This window comes from Oreochromis aureus, linkage group 10 (genome assembly GCF_013358895.1).
Source record: "Oreochromis aureus strain Israel breed Guangdong linkage group 10, ZZ_aureus, whole genome shotgun sequence".
NCBI classification, from domain to species: domain Eukaryota; kingdom Metazoa; phylum Chordata; class Actinopteri; order Cichliformes; family Cichlidae; genus Oreochromis; species Oreochromis aureus.
Window position 1 is genome coordinate 32,345,616 of NC_052951.1, and position 23,399 is coordinate 32,369,014.

At 37.8% G+C, this 23,399-nt stretch overlaps 1 protein-coding gene across 1 annotated transcript in view; it reads right to left on the reverse strand.

Moving 5' to 3' along the window:
• The window catches only part of zgc:77151 (uncharacterized protein LOC337153 homolog), a 49,856-nt gene extending 33,956 nt beyond the window's left edge, over positions 1 to 15,900 (reverse strand). Inside the window, exon 1 of the mRNA XM_031750289.2 lies at positions 15,620 to 15,900. Coding sequence (XP_031606149.2) covers positions 15,620 to 15,640 — 21 coding nt within the window. The 5' untranslated portion in view covers positions 15,641 to 15,900. The remainder of the gene's footprint in view (positions 1 to 15,619) is intronic.
• Positions 15,901 to 23,399: the final 7,499 nt, after the last annotated feature.

The following is a 23,399-nucleotide window of genomic DNA, read 5'->3' on the forward strand; positions in this document are numbered from 1 at the left end:
AGGAAATCCCTCATTTGGTCGTCTCAGGATCTCAGCTGTAGAACAACAAAGCCAATTCTGTGTGATAAACATTTTTATTCTGGAAATATTTTGGTAGAAGTGTCTGAGAAAATAGATAAAGTTAAATAAATAAATATATTCTAGATTTTAGACAAGTGTCCTTAGAATATACAGGATGTCACAGCAGGCGCCATTTTAATTTGGGGCAGGAAGCCAGCAGAGCTATGGAGGATTTCAGTGACCTTCAACCAACAAAACCAGCACACTGAACTTTCTGTTGGGCTTTAACTGCACACTTAAGTCATCCTTTGTAAAGAAGCGCCGCTCAACAAGGATGCAAATCTTTACCTGACCAATCAGCACGCGTTAGCAGAAACTAACGTTTCATTGGTGAAAGGACAGAAGTGCAGGCTTTACCCAGTTCAGACACATTATCAGTTATATGATATTCATGTGATATAAAAACAGTGTAAGCCATGAAACTTACAGAGGGGATTCTGGACGAACCCGTGACACAGGAAGTCCAGAGACTTCTTGAAGTTTCAGTGGGTAAAGTTTGAACTGTTTACCTCATCTGACAATGCCGGGTGAGAAGCACCTGACCAACACTCAGCAAAGGAGTCTGATAGGAGTCATGTGATTCAGACAAACTCATTTGTGACCAATGACAGCGACGCTGAGTTTCTGAGGACATGCTGAACTCTTCTGTCGGTAAGCTCTGCCATTTTTGCAGCAGTTAGCTGCCGTTAGCCTCTGTTGGTACAACTGCTCTCCTCCTCCACCGAGACGAGCTAGTCGGAAAAGAGAAGCCCTTCACAGCCGCTGTATTCAAATATGGTGGGACAACATGGCGGCTTCCATAAACCTGCTTTAAGTTTATGACAATGCATTTGTTTGTTGAAACATGTAGTCCACACAACTACGTTATTTATGAATAAAATACATCTATTTATTTTTTTTATCTATTAAATAACCTAAAAAAAGACTGATTGCACCTTTAAACTCTTTCACAGTGTTGAAGGGTGGAGCTAATCTAAACGATCACATGGCGAGAGGCGGAGTTCACCGCGGACAGGTCGGCAGTCAGTGACAGCCTGAGATGAACACCTTTGGGAAATCCCCTCGTCTTTGTAAAAATAACACAGTTTGGAGCTGAGTGTTTGGCTCACGGGGATTAAACGTTCACACGCTGACCTCATTATCTGAAACTATAACCATGTTTAATGTGAACATCCACTATTGTTAAAGTCTAAACAGACAGATGGAAAACCTGAGAACGCCACGCCTGCAGTCCTGGCACAATTCATTCTGGATGAGCTGGAAGTTTTTAGAGCGGTCTGATAAGGAATTACAATAGTCCGGCCTGGAAATAACAAATGCACGACTATGTTTCCTGTCTGAGACAGGATGTTTCTAATTTAGACAAAGAAAGCTGAAAACTCCCTGCACATGAAGTCTCTGATTAGTGTGAGAGATTTTCTCCAGGACATCATGACCACGTCTCCTCATTTCTCTTGCCAACCTTCCATGTGTCACTGAATCTTTAATGTCATTAAATATAGATAATGTGATCTAAATGAAGCAGAAATCACCCTTCTGTTACAGTACAGTAAGAATCGCACCATTAGCCTCTTAATGTGCATTAATAAGCTGTTAATAAGCATTTAATATACGTCTTACCTCCTACGCGGCCGACCCCTCACCGTTCGTGGGTGTTTACACGACAGGAACAATAAATCGAGCACACCTGGAGCACGTTCATACGTCTGAAAGCCAACACTGTCCCCGCCGCCGGGCGAATAATCCCACAGCTATGATTTCACCGTTTCTGTTTTTGTGTGAGAGACCCAGAGCTGAGACTACAAAACCCAAACACACCTCGGAAACCGAAGGAGGCAACTCCACCAGATCTGTGCCCATCAGGAGGGCCCTGCGCTGCCATTTTGGATCCTGGGCCACAGCTTCAGTCAGCAGACTGTGTGATTATTCCACACCGATAAACCCACAGGAAAAGGAAACGTGCACCAACAACCTCGACTCAATTCAGAACATAAATATTCATATGAAAAAACAAGTTTCCAATCTGCTTTTTGGCTTAAAGTTGCTTCAGAGTGTCTCATTCAAAGACGCGTTAGAGCGTTGGACAAAGGAAACTCCAGCTCACGCACTTCTGATCAAAGTTTCAGTTCAGGTTTTAGCTTCAGATCACGTTATTTTTATTAAGATCAGAGAGACGTTTTGCAGAAGTGGGCTTCTGATGTATAAATAACCACACAACTATGTTTATTTTCAAACTATTACTTTCTCCACTGATAAAGTCATCTTTATAAAAACAGTCACACAAGTCTAACTGTTTGATACGAGCCTATAACAAATACATGGTGTTGATATGTAAGATGTTTATTGAATTTATATCCACAAAAATAAAATATTTTATTCTATTACAGGTCACAATGTAGAAAAGAATAGTTGGCATAACGTTTTATTTCTTTGTCCAACAGAGTGAAGCTGCAATTTACAGATGTCCCCAAACACATCAAAATAAACCTCCCGGTTTCAACAGTTTTCATCTGTTTTTATGTGTTTTTGATAGAAACTGTTCAAAGTTTAAATGATGATCTTTATTGTTTTAAGATCGCATTAACGACATCACAGCATCGTAACCCGCTTTACGGCATCCGCCATTTTGGCTTAACGGGTGAAGCGAGCAGAAGCGGAAAACTTCTGTGACCTTTAACCATCACAAACATCTGCCTCGTCCACACACCTGGATGCTTCTGTTAGCCTTTGCTATGCTTATAACATCTCGTTATCAACGAGCGAGGGTGTGCTGTGGTAAATCCTTAACCGACCAATCAGCACGCGTTAACAGACGGCTAGTGTTTGATGGGAAAAAAAGCTTCATGGTGAGAAAAAGGATGCGAGTGCTTCTTTAAACTGGACTTTTTGTGTAGAAGTGAGCGGTTATCATTATTATTTTAACTGTTGAGCTCCATTCACTGCTGTTTATTGAGGCCTCACTCATGAGCGCTGTTAGCTGAACTGCAGCTGTTTCTGTTCAGTGGGATTGACAGGAAGTGGGATTAGCACGATGTAGAATAGCTTCCTTGATCGAGCGAATGATTCCGGTCACATGTCACAGAAAACCAAACACACTTACAAAGTAAATTAACATATTTCCATCTTTCAGCATTAGACCAAAGTTTTGTTTTTTAAAGGAATGTTAAAGAGCTCACAGCTGATTTCAGGGCTACATTTATGCAGCGTGGGGTTAAACCTGAGGTTTAAGAAGCATTGCGAACGCATCAATGTCAATGAATGACTCAGAAACATGCCTGTGTGTGTTACATGTCCTTAAACGCAGCTCTGCACTACATCTGGTCCCGAAAAACAAATCCAGCATGTCTGAAACACACCGGATAAAGACAGGCGAGACCGAGACGTCTCTAATTATTAGATTTTAAATAACCTGCATCACTTCTGCAGAGGGAGATTTTAGATTGTTTGATGGCTGCAGCTGGAATTTCAGGTGAAGGTCAGCAGCACAGACATGTAACATGTCACAGAACAGACAGCAGATACATGACAAACAAGTATTTTGACGTGCAGAAGGTGACGATGCACACGGTGAAAGATTTGTCCGTTTTGAATGCTGACTGTTTGTTTAAAGGCTGCATTCCTGCCTAATCCCCGAGTCTTCTAGTTCTAAATTAGGCAGCGCCTCGTTAGCGCTCAGCAGCTTCTGTTAGCTACCTTCAGATACAGATACTGGCTCCAAATGAGTCGTGTTAGCTCCTTTAGTCATCATCACTGAAACACAATGATAATTGTAAGTATAGATGTGAGCAGCTTAATATCACAGAACATGGACAAGCACCACTTATGTGAGAATTTGGGGGAATATCTGCTTAAACAGCCCAGCTAAATTGGTATGAACGTCCATTTCCTGCATTAATTGTGATTTATTAGAGGCGTAGCTGCTTTGTATTCTCAGTTTGGGAGATTTCTTTTCTCTATAAACCGACTGCTCATTTCAGCTCTAGTTTGAGCACATTTCTCCTCAGATTAGTGTTGTTTAAAAAAATCAGCACAAAAAAGATCACACAGGAGGGTTCATGAAAGCATGACTGCATTTAAAGATTACTTATATGTTGTTGTGGCCGTCACCAAATCCCCATAAAAACAAAAAAAGACCAGATCCAATAACGTATGTGTTTCGCAACACTTTCTGTTTGTGTGCCTCTCGGCGCTGCTGGTTCCTGAAGACGTAAATCTTTAAAAACAGCAGGATGATAAAATGAAAGGAAAATGCACGCATGCTGTTTTATGCAGAACGCAGCAGACATGCTGATCTAGATTTTACAGCACTACATGGAAAATACTGCAGCTGTAAAAAAAAAAAGAAAAAAAGAAAACAAATGCTGCTGTTTGCTGATACTGAATCCATCATCCAGCCTCCACCGCTCTGTGATCCCCGCTCAGAGCTACAGGCCAGAAAAAAAAGAATATCTACAACAGCTTTGAATGAAACCTAATATGCTCCCCACAGCTGCAGCATGAAAGCTGCAAACGACCTGAAATATTCAGCAAACATTTCTCCCTGACAGAAACAAGGCTGTCAATGCTTCAGATAATAAATAATCTGCAGTTGTTTTTAACAACAAACTGTCAGCATCCTGTATTAAAATGATTTCATATGAGCTTCCTGTTTAAAGCCCCAAAATATTCACGTTACAGCTGCAACAATTATGTGACTGACCCACAGATATATCTATGTGTGTGTGTCTGTGCACAATGTTGACTTTTCATCATTATGGCTGAAATCTGTGCTAAATAACTGTTGGATCAACAGACAGTGACACTGGAATAACAATGAGTCACAGCTGCCCTGATCGTCCATTTATAGCTGACCAGGTGATACCAGTAATTGATTTATAGTTGACTGGGAGATGAGTTTGTATTAGTCGTCATTACGGCACCACATGGACCTCCTCTGTGATTAAATAAGGCAAATATTCAATTATTTCATATTATTATTCTGAGAAATGCATTTTATATAAAGAATTTTCTGTATATTTTTAAACATTATAAGCAGTGATACATTTTATAGATTCGTGATCGTCACATAGGTCACTATTAGACACTTTTTATATAACTGCCATTATCTGAAGTTCAGCTAATGTAATGTTTCAGCTGAAGGCCTGTTGGGATTTAAACATTGGGTCAATTATAACTGAGGGTTCAGAAAACTACAAAAAATAAAACATCAGTGTAGAAATTCAGAGTTGACTCTATAAAAGTTGCCACTACAACGTTGATTAAACACACTTTCAGCTATTTTTTGCTATGTGGGTGTGGAAATGTGCAGGTTCATGAAAGCCTCAAATTCTCCAATTAAAGCTTATTACTACATTTTTAAAAATATGTAAAACATTCAAGATTGAAAAAAATAAAGTAAATTTATTATAATTGTACCATTAAATAATTATAACAACTTCCATATTGGCTTCACTTCTCAGATCCACAAGTTAGCTCTATTTTTAGAGATGCTAAAGTCTGTTAGCACTGAAGCTAAGGTTAGCCAACATTAGCCAAATCAGTTTTCTGAAGCCAAAGTGGCGAAAAGTAAAAATGATTTTCATCAGGAGAAAACTATCATCAATTTATCAAGGCAGTGTTCAGTCTTCATGATAAAAATCCAACCCAGAGCTAGCCTTCTTCTGGCTAATCTTAACAGGCAAGCTAGTGTTAATTAACACCTATTTTTTATGAGCTAAGCTTTATAAAGTCAACAAATTAATATAAACTCCCAGAGCTAATCTAATAACTTAGCTTTTCATTTTATAATTGTTTTTGTATCAACTAACTTTACTAACCATCACCATATTCAGCTAACTGGCTAACTGGGGCAGTTAGCCAGTTAGCATAATATTAATAACAAGGTTTCTGTATTTAATCAATATTTAACAGTATTTAATCTAATACTGAGGTACAGTTAACTTGTCTTTTCAATGTTAAATTACTTCTCTTGATGATCAACTTAATTTTATTTGTTAATACCCTACAAAAACATAATTAAAAAAACATTTAAGCAATAGAAAAAAAAGTTTCTAATGAATTTTCAGTTAATCGTGTAATTTTTCAGTTAACCCTGTGTAGGTAATTACAGTATTACAATACACTTCACATTTTAGCCGAGTCTCTCACTAAATTTGTATTTGTAATATTATATACAAATAAAAGAAGAAGATTAGAATAAGCTGGATTAATGAATATTAAGTTAGTAACATCGAAGTATATCAAAGAATCAGTGACTTTCCGAAATAAGTATTATGGAAACATTTGGGAAAATTTTAGGCTGATTAATTATGATCAAAGCACCAAGATCCCCTTTATATCACTGACTAAATATTGAACTGTCATTACAGACAATTGAATAGTAGGATTATATAAACATCTACAGAGATCTTTAAAAAGTATGATCAATCAACCCTAACAAAAACCCCCCCCAAAAACCAAAAAACAAATGCCACCCAACTCTTTAACACAATTATTTGGGACTACTTTTCTGTTGCTAATACTAGAGACTTGTGACTCTTACAGTTGCCATATTTGTTTTTAACATACAGACAGAAAAAGGGAGAAAACACTGAAGTGAATTGGATGTAAAGAACAGTATGAGGCGTATGAGGAAGGCAATAGAAGTGTAAAACCTAACTTTAAATATACTTTGAACATTTGTTTAAAAAAAGCTGGATTACGTAAATATATTAAAAGTCATATACACATACATATATATGTATATGTATGTGTGTGTGTATATATATATATATATATGTGTGTGTGTGTGTGTGTGTGTGTGTGTGTGTGTGTGTGTATGTATATATATATATATATATATATATATATATATATATATATATTTTCTATAAACCTGCAAACAAGTCCCTGAAAAGTATGATAAGAACTTTAAGATGGGAGAAGAAAGAGGAAATTGGTCATTTTTAAAAATAATCTTAAAATATTTGGGACCAAGTTTCTGTTGTGGAGCTAAACTTTGATTCCACCGACTGCTGAAGTCCTGATATGTAAGGGAACAGCAGAGAGCTGCGTGGTTTGGAGTTTTTTCCACATTGCATGAATTGAAATAAATCAGGCAGAGGTCACATTCACCCAGCCTCTTATCCACATAAAAATAAAGAGAGCTCAGTGTATAAGCTCAGGGTGTGGCGGGCCGTGCAGCTGCTCTCCATTTACTCATGATCGAAGATTCACAAAATAAAATCGAGTTCATTTTCTGCTCTTTCCGCAGCACAAACAGCACAGAGGGGAATCTGCTCCCAAACAACAACCAGTTCTTCCTGTTCAGCCTGTAGCCGCTGTGACGTTTCACCTCCTCCTTCCCCCTGAATATTCACAAATTCCCACTCTTGTGTTGATTATCCACAACCCCACCCTACCCCACCCAGAACGCCCTCCCCCATTTACCCCACCACCACCACCACCGGCAGCCCTCCCCCACCCGCTGCTGCAGCTCTGCAGACCAGCTGCAGCAGGCCCAGGATCAATTTTTAGAAAGATAGGGCAGAAAATATACATATCAGCTACACATGGAGTCAGATAGCAACACTAACAGCACCACAATGTAAAAACAGACACCGGATGATATTTAACTACGTCACTGTGGAGCTCAGCAGACTCATGAAAACACCAAAAACATGAATCAGCCTCTCAGAGTTTTATATTAGCAGTGTTCTTCTGCTGCAGCTGAAGACAGCACAAGGTCGCCGCTGCTGAATGTCAGAAAAACTCAGCTATAGGAACTGAAATTACAGAACCGCAGGAGATTAAATAAAACACAGCGTCTCCGTGGAAACATTGCAACATACGAGAATAAAACACATTTAAGATCACTGGAGACGAATACTGCACAATTACAGCAGCAGCGTGGCCCCACAGGACAATTATTAAAACACTACAGGGGAAAAAATAAACCATCAGATATTCAGACAGTCACAGAAGCACGGCTTTAAAGTCCAAATGAAGAATGAAGTTTTAATTTTAAATTAGTCATTAAGGAACGTAAAGTTACTCCAGAGTGACGTGGGAACATTACTGACATCAACAAGCCTCAAAGCTGCAATAAAACCGATGTGTTTATAAAAAGATACTAATTAAAGATGGAAACATTAGATTTAGATGAAAATCACCCCAGAAGAAGCCACAACAACCAGATTTTCTCCGTCCTAGTAAAGATGTAACAGTTTCAGCTTTAAGGAGGTTCATTCAGGAACGTAACAACATTATCTCAGTAACACACACACTTCTGTAAAGCACTCATTTAATACAGTCTCATGACTGCTATAAATATGCATTTTTATCCTGTAATAATAACATACAACTAGAAATATGCTACATACATATGTTTGAGCCTTTAAAAGTTTGATCTAAAATCCTAAATAACAATGTTTGGGGTTTATTCATAATGATGAAAACACTATTATGAGTTTAAATACTGAAGAGTCAACGCTACTTCTTAATTACACTTTCAAAAAATTTCAATAACAAAAAGAAAAACAAAATTATTGCAATTATCGCATGTCAAAAACGTAAGATTCTTGTGTTATAGTACACTACACTCTGCTGTGTTCATAGGTGGTATATGTGTGTATTAGTGAAATCACATTCATACAAAAATACACGAAATTAAAATAAAATGGAGTCAAAGGCAGCATCAGCAACTACAGGGAGATTCAACTATAGCATAACTACAAACATGATAAACATATGATACTGAACTTTAAAAAAAGTAAGTTTAGCTGAAACTGTATTTAATTATCCATCCATCCATCCATTCGCTTCCGCTTATCCTTTCCAGGGTCGCGGGGGGCGCTGGAGCCTATCCCAGCTGTCATAGGGCGAGAGGCAGGGTACACCCTGGACAGGTCGCCAGTCTGTCGCAGGGCCAACACACAGGGACAGACAACCATTCACGCTCACATTCACTCACACATTCACACCTAGTGACAATTTGGATTATCCAATTAACCTATCCCCTGAAACTGCATGTCTTTGGACGGTGGGAGGAAGCCGGAGTACCCGGAGGGAACCCACGCAAACACGGGGAGAACATGCAAACTCCACACAGAAAGACCCCGGCCTGATGGTGGAATTGAACTCAGGACCTTCTTGCTGTGCGGCAACGGTGCTAACCACCGTGCCACCGTGCTGCCCTGTATTTAATTATTATCATTATAATGTAATAAACACCAGATTCATATCAAAGTGTTAAGGCAGGTTTAGATTTGTAGCTGAGCACCAAACCTACGACTCCATCCACCGCGGGCACGTTCGGTTAGTGCACTCACGCTACGCTCGTTTACTTTAATCATTCAATGTTTTTATTTTAACAGAAACTGTCATTTTCCCATCTTCCTGCTGGGAACAACGTGGGGATAAGAAAGGGTTGGGTGAGCATCATCATGTCATCGGACACTTTATGAAGGAACCTGCTCTATATATCTATAAATCATCATTAATGTCACAATATATGTTTATATGATTTTAATTTATATTCATTTTACATGTTTATATTGTTCAAACACGTCACAACTTTGTTATGTTATTACAGTGAGTATGGTAAATTTGTAGGTCTCCATTCATAGGTTTCTGTGACACTGACGGTCAGACTTAAACGTGTTGACAGTTAATAGGTTCAATTATCAGGTGAAAAACAATTTCACAAATTTATTTATGTTGCAAAAAAGAACTAGAGCCATTCTTAGATATTGCGATAATATCATTACTGCGATTTTTGTAAAAGCACCGACTGAAATATTACAACCTAAATATTAGACACATGAGTGTCTTAAGCACAGTATAAAGCACCATATTGACGAGAGAACGAGATGACGTTGAAGAAAATGCAGAATCAAGATGAATATTCAACATATTCAAGATGGCAGAAAGAGAGCATGTTACCATAAAATGTTTCCAAACGCTGTGCAGACTGTTAAATACAGACGTAAACTGTTCAAGCAGAGCAACAAACCAGGTTAAGGAGATATAAAAATAAAGTGGGTTAAGTACGCCTTGAAGTCTGACACAAATATCCAGAATATGAGCAGAAAATCATGGAGGAACTGATTGTGAGCGATGACAGCGATGACGACCTGGTAGATTTTTCCATCCCATTAAATCCCGGAGTAACGGGAATCTCTTTGGCATAAAAATAGTCCGTTTCATAATAGTTGAGCTCTTTTTCACAAAGTTTCTGAACATTTAAGTAAACAAATTTCAGCCAACATCGGTAAATGATGGGTCAGTATCGGCCCATCAGTGAGGAAGAGCTGGGATGTGTCATCTCATGATTTTCAGTCATTAATATTTACATTAAATTATTGTACTTCCTCATCGGTTTGCGCACTATCGCATATTTATTTTAGTTTTTTTTTTTAATTTTTTCTTGGATTATAACAAAAGTTTATGGATCTTTTGTATCTTCTGTATGAAAGACAAGCTTTTAAAAACAAACCCATCGAAGCCACAGATCCACGGTGAGTGTTATTGTTAAATACTGACCTCAATTCTGGTTTTTCCCGTAAAGAAACGTATGCTGTACATTATAAATACATTATAAATATTATGGAAATACTACTGTAATATCATAAAACTAATTGAATAATTTGGTCAGTCATTGATAGATTATTGGCTAATAACTGACCCAAAATTTACACTACAGGACTAATAAACAGCTACGAGTAGGAACAGCTAGGGTGATATGCATTTAGTGCTAACGACTTTAATATCAGTCACATATTCAACAAATATGAGAGTTATAGTTTGGAAAAAGATACAAGATAAACGATCATTCCCAGGAATAAAGATCTGACACGTTAAAGGTTTTAATACACTTTTACAAACACAATAATCAGCTGGTTTTTTTTTTTTATACATTATACATGTATATAAAAGTGTAATAAAAAGTGATAGTTGAGCCTAATTAAACCTCAAATATTACCTTTAATATATAATAAGACTGGAGCAAATATCAGTAAATATTCACATCTGAGAAGCTGGAGCCAAACTTATTTTGTATTTTTTATTTAAGGAAAATAAAAAAAATCTGGATTAATTTATCAAAAATTATATTGAAGCTGAAAAATTGTCAATGTGTTTAGTCAGGAAATGAAAAATGAACTTACCTTCCTTTATTATAGTCCTCTAACTAATCAATGAATCATCAGTATTGTTGGCAGATCAATAAGAAAACAGTAGAAATATTAAAGCAGATTAAAACAACTAACCACAAGATGAGGGCAAAAATTGTGGATTTTTTCCATGAACAAATGTTGATGTGTTGATGAAATATTGGTATCAGTTTGTTTGGTCAATCGATTAAACAGATTATTTGTGGAGATCAATCCTTTTCTAGCTATTCGAGCAGGAAAATTAAAAACATAAAGAGTAATAGGATCAGAATGACTGCTCACCGAACACTCAAAGAGCTGGGATTATATTTTTGCTTAGTGATTGTTAAATGAGTCGTTAAAATTGCTGCTTTTTCACTGCTCTGTTGTTGACTAATCAATTAACCCTGAGGGTGTAGATGTCTGTAGATATAAGAGCCGAAAAAAAACAAGAACAAATACCACTGAGCTCAAATTTCAACAAGCCAGAAACGAAAATGTGGATGATTCTTGGTAAGAAGTTACACAATAATGAGAAACAGGACTGGGTTATCTTCTGTCCATACACTACTCCATTCATCCCTGAAACTTTATTTTCTTAATAGACAAAGAGAAAAATAAAGGAACAGGAAGACAAGAAAGTAAGAAATTTAGTTCAAGCTGCAGAAAAACAAGCCCATCAACTAATCCTACGACTACCACGTTAATCCCTGGAATCGTAGATATGTGCAGGTATGGGCAGGAAAAAACAAAAGTACAGCAAGCTAAGACATAACCACAAATCATCTCACGCTGACACAGGAGGAGAAACTTTCTCTTTAAAACCATACACGGGCAAAACTCAACAGCAACTCTGCTGATTATTTGTGGCCCAAATGATCTGAGACGTCTCAGAGTTTCTACACGTGTGAGCAGGAAAACCAAAAATATTCTATTCAGCTCAAATCGGACGAACTGAAAAACAAACTTTTGGTAATTTGATGGTCATCAAAATTTTTATTTTAGTCAATCAGTGGCGCTATGTGGAGACTGAATAAGGAGAACTCAAAGTAACATAAATGTGATTAAGCTGGAAATAAGAGGATTTTCTTGTTTAAGTAGTGCTAAAGTCAAATTTATGCACAGATTTCATTTTTTATTGAGAAAATTTACTTTTCAGCTCCACGTCCACAAAATTCAACCTTAAGAACGACCAAATCATTTTCTGATAATCTACTAACCATAAATCCACTCACTGTTAGCAACACAGCTGCAGGTATTTGAACCAAAAGATTTGCTATATTATAAATATAGTATACCAGTAATCATTCAGTACCCTATATTCAGATATTTTGAGAAATAAAACTCATTTTTAAGTAAACATGTAACCTTACTCAACAGAAAATCGCCGTGCTGTGCTGATTTATTATCTGAGGACCAACTGATTCATCAACACACTGTTAGTTTAACGTTGGATAATCATTTTAGATATTAAAATATGCCTGAGTAGAGATAGTAAGTTGTATTTTTGTTATCTACGTACTTATTACTCAGGTTATTACTGAAGCGTATGAGAAACGTACATTTTGACCTTAAAGATCTCCATCATATTTGTTTGATTCGTGTTCAGCTGCTAATCTATGAACCAACTGACTCACTCAGCAATTTAGTTTAAAAGATTTAAATTGCAGAAGCAGAAAAACAGAAATCCAACAAAGTAACAACTTTTCTCTTTAGCTCACGTTTCGCACACAGCTGCCCCACACTGACACATCAATATCAGCACCAGCGCTCGTTCACTTCCTTCCATGATCTAAATCAATTAATCTCAAATGTCTTCACTTTTATACACTTTTAAATACATAAAGAAATTCTATTTACTCACATGAGCTGAAGCTAAAGGCTGGGTTGGTTAAGTTCTGAGTAATTGTTCATCAAAATGTTTGAGGCTCTCTTAATCAATGAATCCATGAAATGATAACTTTATATTGGAAATCTGAGTAAAGTGAACACAGCACAGTAATATAAACCACGTCTTTTCTGTTGAATTTATCAGTGAGATCCTTTTTTTACATGTAGGAACAGAAAAATTGACTTTTTTGTGTCACATTTAACAAAAGAAAACTAGCAGAAAAATCACCTTTAAACTGGTTTCGGAGTATTTTTCTATTAATCACCTGACCATGTCATTTAAGATCTTTGTAAGCAAAGATACATTCACTGTTCAGCTCACACTTAACAAACTGAAGATCAATCGATATCGACAGCAGCGGCGATTAATTTCCTCCAATAAGATAATCTGTAAACTTTTATGCTGCTCGTATCTGATCAAACCCACACTTCAATCAAGAAACACAAGAACGTAACATAAAAATGTTTGCAGGTAATTTGTGTGATCAATAACCAACCGATCAGTGATCTTCAGTCAGACAGTTACACTCGCCTGACAAAGTTCAAACATAAACATCACCTTGAAATTAGTTTCAGATTCATTTTTTATTAATATGTAAACTCAGCTGAATACTCATTAACCATGAAAGTAAGATCTTTGTAAGTATGAAGGCAGGAACAGACACACATCAGACTTTCTGAAGGAATTTGGAGTAATGGGAACACAAAGAGCTGTAACAGACAAACTAGTTTATAGGTATGTTTTATGGGTTCATTGTCTAACCAATCAATCACCGACATGCAGGCATTTGAGTAGGAGAACTCATTTAAACAAACAAACACAACAATCGCCTTTAAATTAGTTTCAAACTCATTTTCTTATCAATTTATCCTCCGACTCTAATTACAAGCAGGAAAAGGACTCAAACTAAGTCAGTATTTAGTCCTGCAGAACCAGTTTCAGCCCCAGAATTAGTTGCATACATGTATTTAAGTTAATTACAGTGAGAATATATGATAAATACCAGCATGAAGTGAGCTTTCTGTGTCATAAACATGCCATTATCCAGTGTAGCCCAGTCTACCAGTATCTTTTTCCTTTTTTTCCCCGTGGCCCTGGGGGAGGGCTGAAGCAGTGCTCCAGCCTACCACAGGCAGGAAAATAAGAGGCACATAATATAATCTGAGCTGTGAGAGGCAGCCCTCTGTCTAAAATGCACACACACACACACACACACACACACACACACACACACACAGGAATTTAAGATGGAAACCCTTAATCTGCACCATGCCTGCGTCAGTTCTCGTGATATTTCTGACAATAATGCAGTGAGATTTTCTTTCTAACACTGTTTTCAACCCAGGAAGGAAGAGAAATTAAAAACGTCTCCTGCTTTGCACATAAATAAATAAATAAACTAAATAAAGCGAGCAGTATTGACCTTGGGTATATCCTGTTATTCAAAAGCTCACAAGTTCAGCACTAAAGGAAAAACTCTCAGTGTTGCAGTAAATTAATATTTAAACAGAGACATTGTAAAAATATACAAGCAGCACTGGAATATTAAATATCCCCCACATCCACGCAGCGCCACACATGGAGGATTTCAGTCCAAATAAATGACTTTTATTTCTTATAAAGCCCACGCTGCCCTCGCTGTGTGTCCTCTGGCGTGTTTCCTGCTCGCTCGATTTTTATTTTATTTTGATTTTTTTATTTTGCACTTGAAATAGCCTTAACAAAAAAACAAAAAAACAAAAAAAAAACAAAACAATTCTACATTTCATTTCCCCCTTCACGCAAACACACAATAATAAGATTCCTCCTTAAAACTGTGCCAATTACAGCGGAGACAAAATGTCGGGGAGGATTTGATCATAATATCAATATGCTTCCTATTAAAAGCAACACTGCTCCACCTAGTCCTGAAAAATATTTCTAATCTCTAATATCACGTCGGGCTGGGAATTAATTCTCATAAAAATGGAGAACATGTCGATGGTAGCTCGGCTGCTTTTTCTTTGGGGCTGGAAAAAAAAGGAGGGTAAAAGTTTCCTGATATTTTCAGGTCAAGAATTTAATATTATTTGGAGCTAATGTGCTTCTTGTTAGTGTGGGTGGGGGTTGGTAGCCGGAGGAAGAAACTGTCGACACGACACACAAAGAAATTAATCATTAACACGGAGAAAATATCAGAAATATTAAACTGGAATTTAACGGCTGGGTAGGATAGGAAACGAGGCGACAGCTCGGTGTCACAGCCCATTGTTTCCCCCCACGAAAAATACAAATATCACCGATTTATTTGGAGCCAGAAAAAAGTTGAGCCTGGCTGAATAAAGTTGTAATTGCAGTCAGAGCAACTCTCCGTGCCTGGGTTTGGCTGATATGAGAAAACACTCAATACGACATGGCCAAAGTAAATGAAATAAAACCCAGAATTCAGGCTTCAATCCGCGCCGACGCTAGCTTAAAATATTCTCCACGTCAACAGGTCAAAAAACGGCCGGCCACCAGCGACATAAACGGCTTTATTTGGAAATTACATCGGCTTTACCTGTATTGCATTGTGCTCCATTGCAGTCCTGCATTCCCCTCTCTGTGAGGCCCTTCTCCGGTTACGCCGCCGGGACTCGCCGACACACAAACAAACGCACCAGAGGAAGAATAAAAAAAAAAAAATTAAAAAAAATAAACCTTTTTTTTTTTTTTTTTTTTTTTGGACAGGATCTAGGTGTGGCCAAAGTTTGCCACAGAGTACAACTTAATGTTAAAGTCACACTCAGCGCGGAGTTGGAGCATCTTTAGCTTCAGAAACGTGACGTATTTCCGACCGACACGGAACACGAGGGCGGGGTTTACACACGGCAGTTTAAACCAGGAGTCACACGGTTATTATTTTATTTTACTCTTTACTTCATTCCTTTTCAAACAGTTTAACCGCAGCGGCTCCTTTTAGTGGATTTTAAAAAGTAATAATATCGACATGAAGGATGTTTATACAACATATAACTACATTAGGTTATTAAAGGAAGCTAATTATAAAGCAATAACTAAAATTATAGCTGTGGCAATCAATAAATTAAAAAATAAAAACAGTTCACTGAAATAAAAGTAGAAACAATAGTATGAAAAAATATCTTAGACAACTTTATGTACTTGAAAAAAAGAAAAGAAGCAGGAGATGTATTCAGTCTTTGTCTCTTTGGGTTGATTTAAATCTTTACCCTGATAAATACCCGCTATATCAGGGTTGTCAAACATAAGGGCCAGGGGCCAGAATCAGTCCAGCAAACACTCGTACTTAGACATTCATACTATACCAACGTTATTAAGTAATATATAAACAAGTAAATGACATAACTTTTTCTGATTTTGCCAGCTGCTATAGAAATATCTGATTTTTACACCGTCTCCACAGTTTAAAAAATGGATAAACGAAACTTCTTATTTTACACATTTATTATAATTTAAACCCACAGAGTCGTGCTGACAGATTCCCTTCATGCATTTCTTTATCATGTACAAAGACTGAGACATACTGTTGATATTACGCCTCTTTTTCCCAGCTAAAGCTCTTTAACACCAACATAAATGAAGTTTCACTGCTCCAGTCCACGTAAGATCAAAGTTTTTATAATAAAAAAAAATAGTAAAACAAATGCTCAACTAATGAAAAACTAAACTGAGCAGCAGTTGGCTCGTGGAACATTTGGGTCCAGAAACAAAAGCAACAGGGAAAAAAAATTGTCTTTTTATATTTTATTTCTGGTCCTGAAGGAATTTCCCAACTATGTTTTTTTGCGGTACATCTTATCTTATGTTAAACCACGTGACTAAAAACATGAAACAAGCCTTTTTTGTTGATGGTACATGTGTGTACCAAATGTCACACATGCAGGTGAAACACAGCCCGGGGCTGCTTTATAAAAAAATATTGTAGGTGCTGCTTTTATGTGCACAAGCCCCTCGCCTCAAAAAAATGTCAAAATTTTTCAGGTTTTCTCCACCTGCAACAACATTTCTTCAAACATTTCTGTATAAATTTTACCTCCTGACTAACATATATTTATTACACAGAGACTCAAAGTAACAATCAGTCAGAAATTAAAAGACAGAATTATTCTTTATCAAATCTTCCAAACAAAACCAAATAAAAAAGCCACGTAGCTATCCTGCTCTTTTTCTTTTCTTTACTTCTTATCCAAGAGACTTCTTCAGTTCTCCAACCAAAAGGTGGAGAGTCCCAGGTATTTAAATCCTAGTGGGGGTTGTCCCCTTTGGAGCTGGTCGTTGACCCACTATTAATCATGCATGTCATGAGCAAAGGTGTGAAGGGGACAACCCCCAGTAGGGTTTGCAGACTCTCCACCTTCTGGAGAAGCATCTCAGAAAAAGTCCAGCTCTTATGAATATCATGATGTGGATAACTGAGAACCTACACAGACTCTTAGTATCATGTTTTTATGTTTTTTGTTGCAGTTTTGAAATTATAGAACTAAAATAAGGAAAACTGCTGACTTTTGAGTTTTTCTTTCCTTTTTTTACTAAGGAGGCGGGATTCTGAAGTGGAAGGGAATATGTATATTAGCGTGTCTAGGGCTACAACACCTTCATTATAGTTTCATAATATCCAACAAAAACATGGCATTATTGTAAAGAACTGGAAGGTTAAGGTACCAAATAACCATGGAAGGCCTCTGCAGTGAAAGACTCATTCCTCTTTTTTTGTTTCAGTCACAAACTCCTTAAAATGTCTTTCAGATTTTTTCAGTCCAGTCCTGTACCTGACCATTTTGAGCATTTGTGTCCAAATACAACAGACAACTTAGCAAAGAACCAGTTTTAAATGGTATCTGCAGGCACTTTTTTTAGTAGCAGCTTTTAACAAAAACACATTCGTTCCTTTTTTTTTTCAGTCCAATCTATGAAAAATACCAAAGATAACACAGTTTGACATAAAACAGCATTTTTGCACCACCAAGCTGATTCCCAAAGAACTATTAGCTGAAGACTTGGCACATCTCAGTCTGCTGTGCAGTCTGTTATTTAGAATTTGAAGAATCTGAACAAGTGGAGGACAAAAGAAGAAGTGGCCTGAAAAAAACTATGTACAGCAGATAAACATTGTCTGAAAGTCAAGTCCTTAAAAACCCAAAAAACAAGATCTGAGAGACCATGTGGACCTTCAGCGGGTCTCAGTGCGGTTGTCAAGGAGCCATCGTTAAGGAAGGGAAACAGGTTTTCAGCTCATACATCGTCTCTCCATGTATGTTTCAGTAATTTCACATTTTCTGGAAAAATGTAAAGAAATGAGGGGTGGCTCAAGACTTTTGCACAGCATCGCAACTCCACAACTATAAGGCCCCTAAGAATAACGCTGAGTGTGTGGATAGTTCATCAGTATCACTGTGACTGTTTAGAGTGTGAGGTCATTCAGAACCTCCCCGACTACATCTGAGCTGAAATACTTAAAGATACCAGAAAGTTCATCGATTAGAGGTTTTAGTAAAGACACGGGTAGATCCATGCTCCACTTTTTGCCTCTTCACTCGAATCTGACTGCAAAATATGACTGCAAGAGGCTTTATGGACATATGCAACTTTTTCTAACGACCGTTACATGATCAGATCCTACCATTGTGCACAAATATAACAAAAATATGCAACAATTTGGCCTCCAGATGGACTTTAATGATGGGGGTTGGGATCATGTGTTGAACTTCCAGAAAGTTATGCAGGATGTGCAACCATAAAACAAATGAGTCAAACTTTCCTGCTCAGACTTGCACAGAGTTCATTTGTCGTCAGCATTTAGAAGCCTGATGTGTTTTTGGGACACTTATTACGTAATGTTTTCACATGTCATCCTTTCATTTCTTTATGATCCAGAATCTAAAAGAAAGAAGGCGATTCCTCCAGCTAATGGTGTTAAAGTGACACAAGTCTGGAATTAAAGGGTTTAATAAAGTCTTCATTCAGCCTGCAGTCACTTTATTAGTAATAACTGTGAACGTATATTTGAAAGAGACGAGGTTGGATCAGAGCAACATTTACAATTAACTTTTCAACAGGATACTATCGGTTATTTAAGGGTAGAACTTGAGTAAAAGATCAGGACTTTTATGTTATTTATGACAGAGTCTATGCAGAGTTGAACCAAAGGGGAAACTCTTAAAACAGACTGGAGAAATAAAAAACAAGCGTTTATTTAGGAAAACCCAAAAAGCTGAGAGGTCACCCAAAGACAAGACAACAGACCTGAGGATGGTGGGACTTTCTAAACCCCTGAGGTAATCAGGTAAACAGCCAAGGCAAAGAGACAGGTGAAGACAGTCAAGACAATCACAAAACTCAAAGCGAGACAACTAAACACAGAGACACAGGCAGGAACAATCCACTCAAACGAAAAGTCTTCACCAGCAAACAAAAAACACACTGATGAGTAAAGAAATCAAAACTACAGCGACACTGAACAGTGACAGAAACTCAAATACAACAGCTGAGACTCCAGAGACTGAAAATGAAAAAGAGGAATCCAAAAAACCCAACAGGACTCTGAAAGGAACGAGAAATCAGATCTATTTAAATTTAAAACCTCTAAAACAGCAAACAGTGTGTGGTGGTTTGGTGCTGTGTGGAGTGGGTGTCTGGGTGGAGGCTTGGTGGTCCAATACCCGAGTCACTAATCTGGTTTTAGGGACTTTGTGTCCCTATTTTTTTATGAAATGAGCCGCCGCTTTTATGCAATTCTTTTTCTTTACAGCGATTGTGATTTATGTTACTGCTCAGGTGTGTTTATTATTTCTGACAGTTATTTATTTCACAATTATTTATGGAATAAGAAAGTCTTTGTTTGTAGTGACAACATTAAGGAAATGATACTGGTTATGACTTTGTTATGTTCATTACTGTAACATTTTATAATCATTTAAACACGTTATAATCAGCGAGCTGAAGGATCTTGGATGGTTCTTGTTTCGACAGGCAGATGTTTTCTGGATTGTGCGCCTTCTTGTCATGTTGGTCGTGTGTGTGATGACGTTGCTTCCTTTGTGTGTCTGTTGGTCTTGTTTTGAAAGAGATTTCTTCAAAGTGTGGATTCAAATTCAAGAATCTGAACAGATTAAATAAATATACAAAACTTAACATTTTCTTTATATGCACACAGATTTTTTATTATTATTTTTCTCCAGGAAATGTCTGCAGTGAGCTAACCATGAGTTGCAGCCGTCGGTTGATATTCGAAGCTCTCCGTCTCCTTTTCAGCAGGTAAAAATACTTGTCAGGGTTTAAATATGGCGACCGACTCTGACTCCTGAGTACACAGTGTCTACATTTCCAAGTTTAAAAATAGAGCCAAGGCAGGAATATTGAGCATCTTTCAATAACAAGGCAAAGTATTTACATGTAAGGAAGCATAACAAGCATGATAAGCAAATATAAGCAATATTCATGCACACAGGTAAACTTTAATCATATTCACAGCAGGGCTCAGCAGAAATAAAATGACAATCTCAAAACCTGATGAGGAGCAAAGACAGCAGGACTATAAATACACTCAGAGCTAATTAGGAAACAAATGCAGGTGAACGTAATGAGGACGGAGCCGAGGATCAAAAAGGAGAGCGAGGAACCATGAAGGGGCACACAACAGAGGTTGTGAGGAGGGTTACCAAAATAAAACAGGAAGGAAGCAGAACAACGCCAAAAACCTGAAGTCCAAAAAAACTGCAGTTCTTCTGACGGCCACTGGAGGCTCCAATGAAGGATGGAGTAAAGCACTAAAGTAGTGCTGTCACAGAATTTTTTTTATTTTTAACTTCAATTTAAATCTTTAAAATCAGCAGAAAGCTAAAACTGGAACTGAATCTGCTGTCCCAGCCTCTTCTGTAACTGATAAGATGACAACTTCCAGAAGGCTGTTTGCCACACATGATTTACAGCTCCATAGAGCCCCATTCATTCTGCACTGACTCAAGAGCGCCCACTGCAGGAACAAAGAGGGATTTTTGTCCTCCCCTGTCATTTCCAACCATGGTTTCAGTAATTTGACATCAAAATTTTAGGTGGGGCAGCCAATCAAATTTCTGGTGTGCAGTGCCCCCGCACCCCCACCCCCAGGCCCTCTGTTCTTTAGCTGCAGCCCTGGTTGATCCTTGGATCTGAGTGTTGTTCAGTGTTTTTGCAGATAAGAGGTTAAAATTTAAACAGTTTCTGATTAGATCAGCAGCAGACCCTCAGAACAGGGCCTGAAATCACCCAGCATCTCATTAACCAGCCAAAGAAGTTTCTGTTGAACTTTTTAAAGGAGTTTTTTCTTCCCACTGTTGCCAAAGTGCTTGCTCATATAGGGTCATATGACTGTTGGGGTTTTCTCTACATTGTTGCAGGGTCTTTATCTTGCAATATAAAGCGCATTGAGGCAACTGTTGTTGTGATTTGGTGCTATAGAAAATAAAATTGAATTGAGTTGAAGTCTTCAAAAAACAGGAACTTTGTCACAAAATCCACAAAATCCAAACTTTAGGAGTTAAAACACGTGAAACAGCCCTGCAGACTCAGAGTCCCCATCACTCCAATATTTCATCTGCTTTTGAGCACGTGCACATGACGTGCTCACTCCTGCCTCTCTGGTGGTGATTTGAATGCACGCTGCAGTTACCAGCTGCGTCCAGCAGTGGGAGGAAGCACGTGGTGAACCTGACTCACCATGGGGCCAGAGCAGGAAGTGCATGTGGTAGCAGGCCTGGACTGCAGAGCTCAGTCTGCACATGTGAGGCTTTGAGCTCATCTGTGAGGATTCGTGGAAACAAAAGCAGCTTTTATTCATGTTTTCCCTCCGCTCGCTGTGAGACACGCTGAACTACAGGCCAGCGAGCGCTCTGTGGGCAGTGGGTACATACTCAGCGTTTAAGGAAGGTTTCTTAGTGAAGTGACCCTGAAGAGCTGGCTGAGTGCTAAAAAAGGTGCTTCAGAGCTTCCTTTATTACCTGTTTTATTAGCAGAGGATGAAACCACTTTAAAACCAATCAGAGGACTTTTAAATAAATCCTTAAAGTCCTGCAACAGTGTCACCGCTTTGACGATGTCAGCAAATATTAAATATCCAAATACTGAGTGTTAATTATGAGCAGAGATGGGCAGTAACGCGTTTTACTGTAATCCGATTACTTTTTTCAAGTAACGAGTAAAGTAAGGGATTACTATTGCAAAAAAGTTAACTAGATTACTGTTACTTTCCCGTAAGCACGCTGCGTTACTGCGTTACTAAAACCGTGATTTTTTTGCGAGAATGTCTCATGACAGTGACGTAAGCGAGTGCGACGTTCATGACAACAGCTGTGTGCAGATCAACAATGGATAATATATCGAGTGCGGAGAGAGTATGAGCGTGCAGCGTTTAAAGCGTGGAAGTACTGACCTTACTTTGAGTTTGAGTCCGTAAAAAGTGACAAAAACATTAGTGTCCGTTGTGCGTGGGAAGAAAACTTCTTTTTACAGCGAAACCCCCCCGTAACTTCTGAGTAACCACCGAGTACGCTACCAGGGAGTGGGAAATTCACAGAGAAACACGCGGATTCTTCCACTGACGGCTGCGGCACACCTGCACCAGGGTAAACATCCGCCTGCTATACAGGTGAAAATAGAGCAACAGGACCGCTGAGTCTTTGATTTTATTTGTTTTCTGCTGTGTTTTACTTGGATCTATTTGAAAGAGTGAATGTAAACACAAAAAATATTTTATTTTATGTGCTGGAATGTGCAGAAAATAGGTTTAAATGTTAAACAAATTTCTTCCAGTCAGAGAATGTTGCATATAATTTAATTTTTGCTTGATGCATAAAGTTAAAAGATTAAAACTAATAAAACAAGTTTTAAAAAGAGACGTTTCCATTTGATTACATTTTATATGATGGATTATGCAGAAAAAGTAGAATTGGGCTGAAAGATCTATCGCTTTATCACCTATTCATGTTGCAAATCATGTTTTTAAAAAGTAACTAAGTAATTAATTACTTTTGAAAATAAGTAATCAGTAAAGTGGCAGGATTACTTTTTTGGGCAAGTAATCAGTAATTAGTTACGGAATACTTTTTTCAAGTAACTTGACCAACACTGATTATGAGTAAATCTGCACTTCCACCTTTAAAACATCCTTTTTATTTAAGCCCACTGAAGAAGAGTCGAGCTCCTCAGCAGCAGCTTTATCACCTCACACGTCATCAGAAAAGTTTAATTTGAGTGAACAAAACTCACTGCTGCGTGCAGGAAATGTATTTCAGTGTTTGCTATTATCCATATACACACACAACAACAGCCGCCCTCGCTCAGTT